Raw genomic sequence first — 15,978 nt, 5'->3', positions numbered from 1 at the left:
AATCCTTCAAGTTATATAGGAATCAGTCCATGACTGGGCCACCTGCCATCTCTCCAGAACTATTAAAGCACAGGGGATGTTCGTGCAGCCCTATGGATGCCTGCCTGATGTGCCCTCCTTTAGACATCTGTGTTTGAAATTTAACACTGACATGCCCAGTATTTAGGTACGAGTTTATGAACTTATAGGTGGAGCACAAAACACCTTCCTTAATACACACAGAATCAAGTCCTCATTACATAGGAACAGCCACATTTCATGCTAAATGTGTTGAACGATACCAAATGTATCCCAACTTGTTTTAAAATTCCTTGCAGTACTGCTATAAAGTCTCCTTGCCGTACACTGGCTGCACAGAGCAGACTTTATTATTAGCCGTTTATTGCAGAGGATTCTCCAAACCGGTAAAAGGACAAAATGTTCCTATCTGGGCAGAGACTTAAGTAACAGCTAAATTAAATCTTTGCATTCACAGTATTCATACAAAGGCAGATGGGAGCAGAAAATGTTGCGATGAAGAATATGGAATGAGATGAGATCACAGCATCAGTCTGTCCTTTGTAGATCTGGACAATGATCACAGAGCCAGATTGGATTAGTGAAAGCTATTTACCAGAAGTTCAGAGCAGTTGCGTGAAGCTGAAAGGCAGTCAGGAGAGAGAGGTGGAAAATGCACCAGATTTACAGCTGCAGCGACGAAAATTTAGAAGTTTTCACCACCGTGATTTCATCCAAATGTGAGTACATCAGAACTGTAATAACGGGGATGGTGTTGTCTTTTGGATGGACGGAGCGCGTTATCCTTAGTGAAACCTTTAAAGGAGCAGCTCATCTGTCTGCTCTCTGTGCTGCGTTGTGCTGCCAGCTCGGCGCTCCCTGCTTCTCGCTGGAGCTGAGCCGTGCAGGTGCCTCCACATTGTGGCTGTGCAAAATCTTTGCACAGGCAAAACTGGGAGATTTGGAATCAGCGTTCGCACACCTATGAGGTAATTGCTAAAGTGACAGCTTGCAACTGCGTGGCTATTCTATGTGATAGAAAAGAAAATGAAGTTCTGGGAGCAGTTAGCAGCTCGGATGAACTGGGTGAACCGCATGAATGTGGAATTTAAGTCTGCTGCCTCAGTAAGTGGAACATTTCCAAAGCCATGCCCTCAAAATGAATGCATGATTAACATTAATTGCTTGTAATGAAGAGTAAGAACCGGACAAAGTCCGGTCTGCATTTGATTGAGCAAATTAGTTTAAACTCAATAGCTGCGTATTTCAGCAACAAGAAGAAAGCAGGTAAAAGCAGGGAAAACAAATTGTAAGGGCAGATCAGATCTCTTCTTGCAAGCTGCAAGCCTGCACTCTCAGCTGCTTAATTTCAGAATATAAGTGGAAATGACAAAGTGAACCCTCACCGTAATCGTTTTTGTTGCCTGAAATCTGGACTGCACACACAAACAGCCTCTTGCAGGCAAATCCAGAAACAGCATCTGCAAGAATTCAGCCTTGCCTTCCCACTCCCTGCAGAAAAATCATGTTTGCAGGGAGAGCCCTGCAACCCCACTGATTTCATTGTTGCCATTGTATTCCTGTGCAAGTGGGTCACTTACATCTACCTCCGCGATTCACTCTTCTTTCAATGGCTATTCAAGTAATTGCGTGTTTGCTGGTGCTGTGACTTCCCTTTGATGCCTTCCCTTTCTTCAGCCCATGTAAGCCATTCACCACGTACGCTGGCAGATGACAAGCCGTGAGTCAGTCTGTGGATTGTATGTACTCTGAAAAGATGAACACTTATTGCCATTAGGCACATTAATATACGGTTTGTCGTGCACCAGCCTGGGTGCCAATAGCAGCACAACAGTACTTGGTTTTGGTAACAATATACAGAAACTGAGCTCCACGCATTAATCAGTAAAATGCATAAATCATTAAGATGATTCTTTGTGTCACTGAACTTTTCTACACTTGGATTTAATTAAAGAGCTCGTGAACAATTAGTGATAGCCTGCACATAGTGCAATACCACCAGTAAATTCATTGTGGCAGCTTCAAAAGCAAGATAGAACACATTTGCAGAAAACAACTTTCATCGTGTTTGTGTGGTTTTCACCCCACACTTGCAGTGCTCTAAAATATAAAATTGCTCATGCAGGAGAAGGCACTGGGGATCCTTGAGGATCCTTGAGTCACCTCCCAGAGCAGACTGCGATCAAGCTGACAGCTTACTACATTCTCTAGCTTTGTGCAGGCAAATAACTCACTTGTGATACATGTGGAAACACTGTACTTCAGCAGACTTGGACAAGAAGTGGCACCTCCTGTTACTTCCTGCTTCATGGAAGGCAGAGCTTGGCCAAGACTCTGTTTCTGTCTGATGGGGTCCTACTGCTCAGTACTTGCATCCTCACTGTGGCATCTGAAGTTGTTCTTCATGCCATTAGAGAGGCTGTGACACGGGCAGCAGTACTCAGCATGGGGGAGGCCACCACTGCCACCACTCATCCATACCCCAGAGGTAGCTGGAATAGCAGGATCAGCAGACCTAGGTCCTTCAGAACTTCAGATCTCAAGGCAGGAATTCTCTGCAGCTTCACTGCAGCTGCAGTAATGAGAAGCTTCAGTTTGTCCAGCTGTTTCCACATTTCCAAACGTCTTCATAGATATTAACGCATGGCAGTACTAAGCATGGCAGCTTCTGGATCCCAAAAATATAAAGGAAAACTCACTTAGAGAGCAACAGTCATTTCCCTGACTCTTCAATGCCTGTGGGCTATAAATACAGCCTGAAAGGGAAGCCACCCTTCACATGCCTTGCCCTCAAGGTCAGCATTTAGAATTGGAAATAAACACAACTAAATTTTGTAGGTTTTTTTGCAGGTTGTTTTTTGTAACCAGCTGCTAAATCCCATAGTCATAACACCTGTATTCTGCATACAGGAAGGGTAATTAATTTTAAAGTGCAAAGAGTAAGATATAATGAGAGCTGGGAGAATAATTTTCAAGTCAAACTGGAAGAATGTTTAATCAGCCCTTGCTGTATCCAAAAATGACCATCCAAAACCGATCACTTCAGTGTGAATGCAATGTCCAGTCAAAAACCTGGCTTATGATCCAGGTATCTCATGTGTCTTGCAGCTAGTCTTTCTGTTTTGCCTGGGATTTTGGTGTCTTCATGGATTTAAGAAATAAAGTTGAGAAAAAGCTTCAAGGAAAATGCCTCATAAAGTTAAAGAACTGAATGGGATATTCTGACAAGTGAAAAAAAGGAGTGGATGCAGTGTGTTGTGCCTTGGACACAGTGCAGTAAATCTGGAATAACACAATGAAGCAGTCTGATATTACTGGAAGTCTGTACCTAGATACAGTGGTTGGCCTCTCCAAAGTTAATGCAGGTACAAGTCATGGTCTAAGCTGACTGGATGGAAGAGCTTTCCACCAAAGACTCCCATCCATCAGGCAGGAGGCACGGTCACAGCCTCAGGTAGGAAATGGCAGATTCCTCCTGGACACCCATAGGAGAAGCACAGGAACTTCAGGAAGGCTCTTTCCCCATGCCCACAAATGTCTATTGTATAGCCAGAAGATCATTTCTGAAGTAACATTAAGAAAAAGACTTTCTTTTGGGTTGTTTCAGCTTGAATTTTCCTTAAATCCTTCCTTTCTTCCCACCACGCCCTCAATAAATCCCCATGGAAGCATCTCAGAGACATACTTGACATAATCTCACCACTATAGCACAGCTACAGCATCTCAAAGTAATGAGAAACAGCTTAAAGATACTGAAATGTTTCTTGTTTTTTTTTAATAGCAATTATTTATCCCACACTAGCTGTCTCCAGCCCTCACCTTTTTCTCTGCCGCCCAGCACAGGCTTCATGGGAGCTAACAGAAGAGCCAGCAGGCTCATGTGCAGGGCCTCCAGCAAGTGCCTGACACCAGGATCCTCTCTGAAGGCTCTTCCCCATTGTATTCCCTCCTGCAGCAGGACAGGAAAGCCTGCTACTGGTCTTCCAGCTCCACAAACCAGCAAGATCTTCACCATTACTTTCAATGGCCACTGCTCTGGTGTGCTATTTGAGCTTGTCCACTTCTGCCCAACCCTGACTACGTTTCTGTTGTTCTTTTCACAGCATGTAGTCCTGCCCGAAGGAGAGCCAAAAGTGCGCATCACATCCTGACAAAGAGCGTAAGAAAAATTTCTCTCCCACTCTTTTGTTTTCTTTCTAGTTGGTTAAGCTTATCCTTCAAAATGCTATGGAGCAATGGGAAGCAGATCTTTCAGGGCAAAGAAATGCTGCAGCATCTGGTGTAGGGAGTGGGGTGAGAAACAGAAAGGGCAGTTCCTGTACAGCTACAGATGATTCAGTCTGTACTTACAGATTATCACACGAGCGCTTTGAAACTCTTAAAAAAATAAGGTCTTTGTGCAGAGCTAGTAAAAATGAACATAGCTTATCAACACGGGTCATCTGAGGGACTCACAGACTTAATTCTTATCCACAAAGCACTAATAACACTGCCAGAGGGACAGCAAGCAAATTGTAGCAATGCACATGCAATCAAGGAGCCAGTACCACGTTTCCCAGGGAATATGGGAGGAAAACAGCAAGCAATGAGCTGTAATCTCCTCCCAGAGAAACGGCTTTGAGAGAGCAACAGGAGGATGCTTGCCCCTTGATCCTGGTGGCACAGAGATAACCTGGCACCTATGCAGCTCAGCAACATGTAGCTGCATATGGTCCTCTCCTGTCTCTCCAACCCACCACTCAGCACAGTGCTCACTCCTGCCTAAGAAAGGAAATCAGATGAACGTTTCCTGCAGCCCTCTGCCATGCAATCCCAGCTTTTTTCTTCTCCACTTTCCCTCCACTGAATGTTTCTTTTCAATAGGTCTGTAAATATTTTTTGCCCCTGATTACATCTTCTGGGCATAATTATTATGTGACAATAACAGCAATACAAAAAGAGCTGAACAGAGTGAGAAAACATTCTCCAAGTTTAGACATTCATACATGTTAGTTTGGTTCAAGTTTTCTTGTCTTCAGAGACATTTTTTTGTCCTTAAATGCATTTAGCCTACACACAACTCATTCCACGATCCTTTTATCACAGTTCTATCTTACAGGTATGATAGCCACACTTCTTGCACGTTCATAACCTCAAAGCACTCTTAAACCTCTTAGACCTCCATGCACCTCTCCAAGAATTCTTAAACCTTTCAGAGAGACCCTTCTGTCAAAGTATTCTCCCTACAGACACAGGCAGTTCTCCAGCACTTCGTTGAAATGCTTCGTTCCATGATCTTTCCTCTTCCCATGCTCTGATTCCCTGCCTGATCCCCATTTGTAGACACACTCCTCTTCACAGTCCAGATTCCCTAATCTCCGTCTGGCACAGTAGGTCCCTCTGCTTATCACACTTACCTGTGCACTGGGAAAAACCTTACCACATTCAATCCCATCTCCTGGGTAACAAAGCAAATCACAGGATAATTTACAGAATGCTTCAAGTGCACCTCAGAAGAATCAGTAACAGACCTCTGGTGTTTGAGTGAAAAACATACATGTATGTATTTTCTCGGTTTGTGAAAATCTTATTTTCATCACTCAAGCAGAGGTTTCAACATGACTCTTCATCCCAACAGAGGACAAAATTTAATGTCTTTGTGATGCTCAAAATAAGCCACTTTGAGATACTCCTTTTTTTATTTGCTATGTCCTCAATATGTTTTGTCACATAATGTAAAAATAGCATAAGAATGCAAAAGAAAAAAAGAACAATTATGACTAAATAAAACAGAATGCTTAGATAAGGACTTCTTTCCCCCCCCCCCCCCCCCCTTTTTTTTTTTAAATTTTTTTTTTAAAGAAAAAAAGTACTTTTATAACCAAATGACCAGATTTCTAATCAGAACTTTCTCATAATCCTGTTCAGGTGGAAATTCTTCAGCTAGCTCAGCTAGCTCTCATCAAAAGCTAGGACAATCATAGGTCTGTTATGTTTAGAAAGTTCTCTCCATCATGTGGGAGTCTGTAATATTTATTGGGTTGGATCAGTGTAGCAGCACTATTCTCACAAAGATCTAAGAAAATAAGAGAGGAAAGTCCCCATTTTGTTGCTGCATTTTGATGTGATTTTTTTTTACCTTTGGGGCTTTCCTGACCTCAATTACAGATATCCTTTGATTGGCCCTTAGTCATGATGCACACAGCATCCTATTAGCAGCAGAAGCACCAAGCCTAAGGAATGGTTTGCAGACCCAGCTAGACAAGGCTTGCAAACCAACATAATTTGCACAGTCAACTCTTTGCCGAGTGCATTCCACTTTTTCAGTGCTTACAGCTGCTTGCAGCTAATGTGCAACCATTCAGATAAATTGCATATACTGGAATATATACATGCCTGTAAGGAAATTGGGATTGCCAATTTCTAACCCGCACTGGAGTAGCAGAATGATTATTTATTTTTCACTTTTACTTTCGCACCTGCAGTCAGTGTTGCAGAAATGCCTCAGCTTCTGCTTTGAGAGCTTCTGCTTTGGTGACTGTAGTGGACATGACTTTAAATCCCGGAGAAGGGCAAAAATAGTTAGCAACATGGACATCTGCCAGGCTTTTTTCACAACAGAAATACTCAAGTGGTGTAGCATTAAGTGATTTAACATTCAAATGACTGACATTGGGAGGTAACTTCCATGACATTTGAAAATCCATTCCAAGAGGACAATCACGCCTGTGGAAAGGGGAAACCTTCATTTTAGAAACTGTTTCACCAATATTGATATTTGCAGCCCCTACTGTCCTATAAAAAGTTATTCCCAGCGCCAGTAGATCCTTCCTTTTTATTTCCTTGCACTCTTATCCTCCAAATCAATGGCTGGAACTTTAAAACCACTTTTGTCACGAGTACAGGGAAGCTTTGCAGAAAACTGGCAAATACCTCTACAGGTCCCAGTGCAGCCACATTAAAAATGAGATTAGCATTAGCCCATCAGAAGGAGCCTAACTTCAAAAATCTGACATTTCCTCCATTAATAAGAAAATAACCTCACTGTCCAGCCACTAAGCTTCACAGTTTTACCCAAATTGAGATGTTTAATTGTCACCTTCCTGGGGCTTTGATTCCAGGAGTGCTGATGGGGTTGCTGGAGCAGCCTCTGCACTGTCCTGCACTGGAAAATAAAAATATATTTCATTGAGCTCTGAATTCAGAATAAGCATCCTGCAAACAGAATGAACAACTTACAGATTTAAACAGATAATTATTTTAAGAGTAGTTCTCTAATTCTGCAGAGTTTGGATGACTCTGCCACTCACACAAGATTTGAATTTCCTGGTACATTTAGAAAAGAAAAGTGACTTCCTGCTGATCCTTCTGCCTCACCCCAGGTACCCTAGAGAAATGTCAGCTCTACTTTAGATCAAAACTGTGCTGCAGCAGGTTTAGATTCCTGACCTAGATAAGTCTTTATGTATTATAGTAATGTGTGAGGTGGTCAAAGTCACGGTGAAGTCTTGACTTAGGAGATAAATAACTCCCAAAGTGTACTACTGCCAAATGCTGCAAACAAAAATGTTAACTGAAGATGTGCTGTGGAGATGGGGCTGCTGTTCATGACTGTAATGGCAAATGGCATTGAAATTTGCTGGAAGGTGAATGGTATGTAACAAGACACCTGGAGAAACACAGATAATGTGCCTAAATAATTCCTGCAAGTAACAGAGTTCAAACTAAATGTTATCCTTTGCAATGCACAGGCAGATTGGTAGGTTTCAAATCAGTGGTTTATGCTAATCAAATAAGCACTTTTAGGAATAGAGAATACAGCTGCCAGCATCCTACTTACCAAAAATTCTCTTTCCATGCAAGCAAAAGCTTGTGTTTTGGTAGGAGAAGGCTGCAGACTTTTCCACCATGCACCAAAGGAAATTGAGTGTGAGCAAAAGTACTGCATGTGTTTCCAGAGTTGGTGGGAAAGCTGAGCTTTGCAGCATTCCTTGAAAGCCAGAAGAGCTTGGTTCCACAGGCAGCCTCTCTGGCAGTGGGGCTGTCATGAAAAACGCCCCTCTGGTCATGGCCACACCACACCTGTAATGAGGACAGGTGTCTCCACTGCTGACACTGTGCTGTCAGAGAGATGTCCCTGCTAAGCAGCTCACAAGGTTTGGCAATGCAGAGGGCTGCTGACCAGACCCCAGCACAGGAGCTGTATGGGGAGCTCGTGCAGGTGCCACCTCCCTGGCCTCCTGCAGGCCTCCCACCACCAGCATCCCCTCCTTCCTGAAAGACCAGTGAAGGGCTGAAGCCTGGCCCTATCTAGCATCGCCAGATTCACAGTCAGTAGAGCTGGGCCCACCTCTCGCACATGTTTATCTTCAAGGACATCAGCGGTGCCTTTGGCTTTAACATTGGGCACATCCTTAAGTAGCTTACAGAGAAAGCGCTGTGTTAGGCTGTGTGCCAAGATTCGCCGAACTGGAAGAAAACCCCTCTTAGGGCTCAGATTAGGCTTTGGTTACCTCACCACACCTTTCCAGCAGCATTTTTGCCTTCTGTTGAGCCCTTCCTGCTTGTTGTCCTGACAGTTGGTGGGATCTAGATAGGTGGTTTCCAGGCTCCTAAGCACACGGGGAATCAAAAAAGTAAAATATCATCGGATTTGGGCTTTTTTTCCTACTTTGGGAAACATCTGTTTGCATGAGTTTTTAAATCTGCCTGGAAAATCATGCACAGAATATGGCACATTGACAGTAAACTGAATTCAAACTTATTTGAAGAAAATGAACAATTTTATGAACGCAAGGGTGACATAGCGGAATGCAGTTTTGTTTTTATCTCAAGTGAATATTAGAAGGCAGATTAGTAGATGGAATAAGGCCTTCTGCTCCTTGTCAGTAGCAAGCTGGTAAATTTGCTGGTCTAAGTCGTCATAAAAACAAAATAACTGTATTTATACATAAAGCAGGTATAGGGCAACTATCAGTCAGCAGGTGCACATCTGATACCAGTCTGAAGGTTTGCCATGCATCTTGTTTCCTCACTGCTTTGGATCTTTGCTTCCTTTAACTTCTCTGAGTGACAGCAGCAGGTCTTCAGGGAAGAATGTAAGAAACAAAGCTTAAACCTCTCTTTCACTGATTTAAGGACTTTAATCTTCTCGAGACAGTTGTTTGTGGACCATCTTGGATAACAGTCACCAGTGGGTCCATCTGCTTGGTGACTACCCTGTTTTCCTTAAGATCACGTTAGCTCCAGCCTCCCCCATTCATTACCTGGGGCACTGCACTCAACAACATAGAAAAGTATCTGATTTTGTTCGGACTCATGTTCAGGAATGCTGTTCAAGTTACACAGAGCCTAATGTTGACATATGTGCACCCAATGAATCCCAAGCAACAAACTCCCCTCAAGTGACTGGAAAGCAATCAGAAGAACAAGTGCTGCACTGCTCTCACCCGGGTTGACTCCAGGTGACTTTAACAATGACAGCTTGCAGCCCGCTCCCTGGCCAGCTGTAACAAGATGGTTTTGCATCTTCACCACAGGTGGTAGCAGTGTCTGACTGTCGCCCCCACCGGCCAGACAAGCTGCAGCCCCACCACGGCGACCTCTTCCAGGTGCTCTACAGAGAAGAAGAGGTGCACAGCTTGGGCCAGGGTGGGCAGCAGGGACCCTGCAGCCCCAAGCACGGTAAGTCCTCAGTGATGGCTTTGCAGTCTGCACAGCTTCAGAACAATTTTAGATATTGCAGTCTTCTGGTCTGCATCAAAGCAGACTTGTTACGTATAGAAAAATATTTCCATGCTTAAAACACTCAGTGGAATTTAAGACGATGGCACTGCAGAGCCCTGCTGCCTGCAAAAGCAAGCTAATAAAGCAGTGCTTGCTTTATTCAAATGCATAAACTCTCCCTTTCTAAGAGCTGACAGTATTGTAGGGATGATAGACTGCTTATAACTGGGCTTGCCTGACTCATCTTTTTATTTAAGATTCCTGTTCAGATACTTAAAATTTGCCAGAACATAATTATTTGAGATGAATTTTTAGATTCTGGATGTCAGCCACAGACATGATTTTGTTTTTTCAACCAAAACTTGTTCATCGTATTTGTGAGAACCTGTGAAAGAAAAAATAGGATTTGCCAATGCAAAAACAAGGAAATGAACAAACACAGGCTGCTTGTTCAGTATGCTCAAAGCTGATGTGTTATGCTTGGAAGGAGAAACTCAAGCAAGGACATGGAGTTTGGCATGGGATGGCCTTTTAATCAAAACCACACCTTTTTTTCTCCCATGAAAAACCACCCAGCTGCAATTAAACCATAAATCTTTGAAAAATCCCATATAGCACATGTTTGGTAGAGATATAGGAAGTTTGGTTTGTCTGTTAAAAGTTGCTAAATGTGTAGAACAGATTCTACCATGAATGAGCACGGTCTTCACACCACAAATAAGCAGCCACCATGCTTGTAAGGCACTTGCTCTGAACAGAGTAGACAAGAGCCGGGCCTGCATGACTGCGAAGGAGCAGAGTTTGGAACTATGGAGAAAGATTTGAAACCAGGAACAGAGCCTAAATGTGACCAAACAACAACCTGGGGTGAGGGGAGAGGGGGTGGGGGTGGAGAAGGAGTGCCTGAGGAGCAGCAAGTGGCAGAGAGGTACCAAGGGAGGAAGAAGTTGTCTGTTGTGAGGGGAAGCAATGGGGAATAGGTGACAGATAGGCACCAATGGGAGAAAGGATGGAGGGATCAAAAAATAAAAGTGAAAAATTAAGGAAACAGTTCTCATAACAGGAGAAAGTTGTGACTGGGCAAAGAAACTGGGATACCAAACGTGAAATGGGAAGAATCTGAAAATAAGTTAGACTGTGTTCAGCAAAAGAGATCTGAGAACAAAAGGGAGGCAAAGAGGTTTGTTGGAGGAGTGGAAGAAGGAAGCAAGGAGCATGGGATAAGACAATTTCATCAGGAGCTCAAGGCACGAGAGCTCCTCCAGGTCTCCCTAAGTGTGTGTAGCATAACGTAGTTGTTTGTAGGATCCTGGCCCAGAAGGTACTCAGGGAACTCAGCAGTGAATCTCCAGGTTCCTGTACTAGCTCCTTAAGCTCTGTGTGTCACCATCCTCGGTGATGCGCATACAGCTGGTACAGCTGACATACCCTTTTTTCTGGGTGCCCATTTCACAATTCAGATTGTGACACCCAGAAGCACTCATTTCTAGCTGCCACAAAAACTGTATGGAAGAAGGGCTGCATCCCACAGCAGTCTTCTGAAAGCTTCATCCTGGGAATTTCTAACCTTAAACTCAGTACTCTGTTTCCCCACTACAACCTTTTATCCTCCAGGAGGCTACAAAACAGTTCTCTGTGGTTGTTTGTTTGTTTGTTTTAATACTGGTGAAGATGATGGCCACAACGGCCTGCAATACAGAAAAGCCCATGAAAATATTACTTGTCCTGCCCTTGGAGATTCACTAGTGGAGAAACAAGGTATAGGACTGTGTATTGAACAATGAAAAAGGCCAAGGATAAATAGCTACTTTCTGAGTGAACACTGTATGGTGCACTGGATGAGGCAGAATGTCTGTGGAAAGATGGTTCCTGGTCCCAAAATAGAGAGTGTTGAATATAAGGAGACTTCAGGCTTAGTAAAGTACAAATTGAAATCTGGGTAATAGAGTGAACAGTTTTTCATGGTAAGTGAGAAATGTGCAAATAGAACAGATGAGAACATCAACATGCTTGTTGCTAGCATTAGTAACAACATACAAAAATAAAAGCAGGACACTCCATTCTAGCATGCAGGAAGCCAAGAGTAGAAGGCCAGAACAATAAACTCCTTACAGGACCCAAAGCTGTGCTTTGCTTCACATGGTTATTGATTAAATAATTACATATGTGTTTATATGCATTTGTTTTACAGGGAAAAAACACTCCGTTTTGTACAGGGGCTCATCTTGGAAATATAGAGCAAAGTCAGAGTAGAAGTGGTGGAAATCCCTCGTCCCATGCTTTGGCTTTCCATAGCACCTTCTGGAAGTGGCATTCACAATGCACCCCGCCACCACTGTCCTGATGAGCACTTACCAAACAGAAGCCACAAGGCTTTACTTTTGCTTAAATATTTTGCAAAACTTGGCCAGGACATTTTTCTGGGTCTAATAAAAATGAAATGCTGAGGGGAAGAATCAGATAATATAAAACAAATAAACAAAAAGCTGGAGCACTGATGCCTGGAGCCACTTTCTGAATACTGTTAGTACCCAATACACAAGATGAGAGGAAGCTATTGAATTAAAATTTGATGTGAGGGATACAGTACCTAATGGAATTAGGTACCTAATGGAATTACTGTTGGGGGAAAGTGGGAGGAGAAAGGTTAGCTAAGATGTTTATCACAGTCAACTATTGCCCCCGGAAGGACAAGACAATTCGGACTGTTAAGTCATGCTGGGGACAGTGCTATAAGCATCATCTTCATTATTTCTCATGCTTCCAGTCATTGTTTATACTCCATTGGTAGCAGCAAATGTGAGTCTCATTGTATTGTCTGTGTTGGTGAATCCTGGTGTTTCTGTAAATCCCCACTCTTTTCTTACTTGAATACTATTTTTAAAAAAGAGCAGACAACTCAAAATGGCCAGGAACAGAAAAAAAGAGGAGAAAAAAAGCAATCCACAGTCCCACAGCCACGTGGGAGAATTTGGCTCCATGGGAATAAGTCTGGAATCCCTCCTTGATTTATTTCCTTGGCACAACTAGCAGGAATAGCAGTGAACATTTCCACGTGGATAAGTTCTTGGCTGGGTGCTCGCTCTGACAGCAAGCTAACCTCCAGGCTTGAGGACAGCAGAGATTTCCCGCTCAGCAACAGGCAGACAGAGAGGTTAAAATCCCTCCCCGTGATGTGCTGGATGTAACACAGCCTGCTGTCTGTGACTGCTTGGATCAAGTCAGAAAGGAGAATGACCCCTTGCTCCTACACAGGACAACCTGGTGAGGAGCTTCACAGCGCACACTTTATACATACATATGTAAAAAAGTGCATACATAGAATCATAGAATCATAGAATCACTCGGGTTGGAAAAGACCTTAAAGAACATTGAGTCCAATACATACATATGTGTACACATACACATGCAACATACATTAAGTGTGAGCAGCAGGGGAGAGCTTCCAATTGGTCTAAGCACAGTTCCTTGTCACATGTGAAAAGTCTAGGGGCAGCTAAATGATTTTCTGTAATTACTAAGCAGTTTCAATATCACTCATCTTGACATCACAGTACGTGATCAGAAAAAAAGAAAATTTTTGCACCTTTGGCTATAATCAAATCTGGTTGGACTATAATCTGAATCTTGGCTGTTTTCATGCTTGACCTAAGTACGTGGAAGGATGCTTTTAATACCAGCTGTGCCAATGGGATACTTACACTGATAATACCCTGCTTCTTATGTTTGACAGTGGGAATAACTGAACGAGAAACATCCAAACCTTGTAATCACCAGTCAAATGGGAAACCTTTGGTAAGTAAATATAGCAATATGAAATACCACTGTCTGATGGATCTTAAAGCCTAACACCTGTTAACACATCTGACAGTAACGGTGTGTTGGTCTACATCAGCACTTGCAGGTTTCCAAATCTTCTTTACAGCTTTGAAAGGTGACTGATGGCAGGGGCTGCACAGCTGGGAGCAGGACAGCTGCCCTGTGGGGGGGAGCAGGCAGGCTGCCTTGCTGCATGCCTAGCCACCTGCAAGACCTGGGAGGAATCAGCTTCTTGCTTCTCAGGGAATCACATGAATTGGGACAACGTGGATTTCTAGGATGGAGAAGCATCAAACAATTCATACTCTGCAGAATGTAATGCTGAAAAGATGAACAGACCAATTGAAAACATCAATGGGAAAATCATTGTACAAAATCTGAAAATTTGTTTTTTAGTAATGAGAAAATGTTTTGGCTCAGAATGACTCAGCTTCAGTAAAATATTTTCCTCCCCTCCTCTTTTCCTTACAGAAACAATTTTCAAAAGCCCTCATTTAAAAACAAAACAAAACACAGATTTTCAAGCAGAAAATAGTCTTCTGAAAAGCTTCTGACCAACTACAGAAAGTTTATGCCTTAAAATGCCCTTTCAGATGGTTACAATGTATGAGCTAGCCTGTAGCTGGGCTATGCACAAGGAAAATGGCTGTTCAATATTGTAGGATGGTCAAAATTAACAGCATTCTGTGCAATTAAACTAATTGCACCTCACAACAATCATCCTGGTCAAATTTCCAAGGATGTTTGCAATAGTAATTTCAAATATCTTGAAGTCCTGAAATACTTACAGAGCACACCGAAAAGTATCCAGTTTAGGGGAAATGTCCATTAAGGCTCAAGAAATGGTGATGGCTGGGAAAGCTGCTTCCTGCCCAGCCCTAGAGAACCGTATGAAAGCCTCAGTTCCTCAGGAACCTGGGCATAAAAAATAAGGTATATAAATCTCTGCAAGGCTCCCACTTTATTCTGGTAGGAGAAATTCATGCTCATACAAGCACTGTGTCGAAGCTGCGGTGACCATTCACATGAGCAAACGGTGTTTGTGTGGACAAGGGTACAGCAGTCAGGATCTAATCTTTGTTCTCCTGTTAAGAGATGTACAGTATTTGTTCACTGTTGTAAAAAGCAGCCTCTTTCCTCAGACTAATGCTGGGTTTCCACTCATCCGTGCTGTTGCTTTTCCCTCCAGCAGCCTCCAACATCGCTTGCCCTCCCCATCACAGCGAAGCCGGCTCTCATAGGATCAAGCACGGATGACCACCCACTTGCAGAAGAGTGAGTCCATGCCATTTTCTCTCTAAAACGTAATTAAGGAACAGTTTGACCATAGTGTAAATGCATCTCATCAGTAGATGGTTAACTCAGGAGTGGATCTGGGTGACATTTGAACTCATTGCGACAGTGTCACAGGGACAGTGATAACCATTGGGTTTCGGTGGTTGATCACTGTAAAGATGGGCACAAGCCACGGAGATAAATGCTTTATGCCAGCCTCCTGTGCTTTATTTGCCAGCCGTAGGCAGCGCTTAAGGAAGATGGCAGAGTATGACTTGAACATGACACCAGGAGCAGAAGCTTCTCTGCCACTGACGGGAGGCAGCCTGTACGGGACGCCCAGCTTGCTGAGGAAGATGTGGATGAAGCACAAGAAGAAGTCAGAGTACCTGGGGGCAACAAACAGTGCCTTTGAGGCAGACTGATAAGTCTCAGCATCACTCAAAAAGACAAAAGTTCCTTTAGCTAGGACGAGGTGCTCTAGGATTGATGAAGGAACAGACTCAGCACAGCTCCCCATCCTTTTCATTACTTGATGCCATTGCCTCAGAATGGTAGGAGAAAGGCTAATTAAGTCAAAACGGTGAGTATGATGCAACGTGTCAGCCTTTCTTTGTTACAATACACTAGAATCCCAAATATCTCACCACATTCACATCTCGACTCAGCGATGCTGAAACTATTGCTGACCTATTGTGTGCATCCTGTCTGAATCGTCTCAGACACACAAGAGAAGCCAACCAAGATGTTTGTGTTCTTCTGTAAGGTTGCAGTTCTCTTTTTGCTATTGAGTGCCACTAAGTGCCAGGGCTTTGCTCACTGTGTACCACTTTAGTCCTCCTTCCCCCTCACATATCCACTCTTTAGAGATATGAGATAAAAAACACATGATATGCTTGGATCAATGACATATGCTAAACATATTTTTCCTTCAGTTTTGATGTTTCAAGGAGTAAAAGATGGAAAAATTTTAAAAGAATGGGTGAGTCAGAACTGAGTAAATTTGCACTTACCAAACTTATCTACATGGCCAGAGATTGGTGTTTTAGTGCCCTACCAGATCAAACTATGAGAACTGAATAACCTCAACAAATACACTCTTCCATAGAACACATATACTAAATCAGCAACTTACTGTCTGTGTGGTACAGAGTATTTCTA

General features: G+C 43.1%; 1 protein-coding gene across 1 annotated transcript; it reads left to right on the top strand.

The window, feature by feature from the left end:
* Nucleotides 1-670: 670 nt before the first annotated feature.
* On the top strand, nt 671-15,242 carry VXN (vexin). Its single transcript, XM_048939882.1, has 6 exons — nt 671-737; nt 4,122-4,177; nt 9,537-9,681; nt 13,457-13,518; nt 14,735-14,817; nt 15,056-15,242. Exons 1-6 carry the CDS (start codon nt 671-673, stop codon nt 15,240-15,242), a joined length of 600 nt encoding a protein of 199 aa, XP_048795839.1.
* Nucleotides 15,243-15,978: the final 736 nt, after the last annotated feature.

The sequence above is a fragment of the Lagopus muta genome, chromosome 3 (assembly GCF_023343835.1).
Source record: "Lagopus muta isolate bLagMut1 chromosome 3, bLagMut1 primary, whole genome shotgun sequence".
In the NCBI taxonomy this organism is placed as follows: Eukaryota; Metazoa; Chordata; class Aves; order Galliformes; family Phasianidae; genus Lagopus; species Lagopus muta.
The sequence above is the reverse complement of the archived record's forward strand: the minus strand, read 5'-3'. Positions and strand labels throughout refer to the sequence as shown.

What these genes read in the sequence shown, in the direction of transcription:
- VXN (XM_048939882.1), top strand. Translation starts at nt 671, where the DNA reads ATGCACCAGATTTACAGCTGCAGCGACGAAAATTTAGAAGTTTTCACC. An exon ending in CACCGTGATTTCATCCAAAT is followed by an intron (nt 738 to 4,121) that starts GTGAGTACATCA and finishes TTCTTTTCACAG; the next exon opens with CATGTAGTCCTGCCCGAAGG. An exon ending in AGTCAAATGGGAAACCTTTG is followed by an intron (nt 13,519 to 14,734) that starts GTAAGTAAATAT and finishes TCCCTCCAGCAG; the next exon opens with CCTCCAACATCGCTTGCCCT.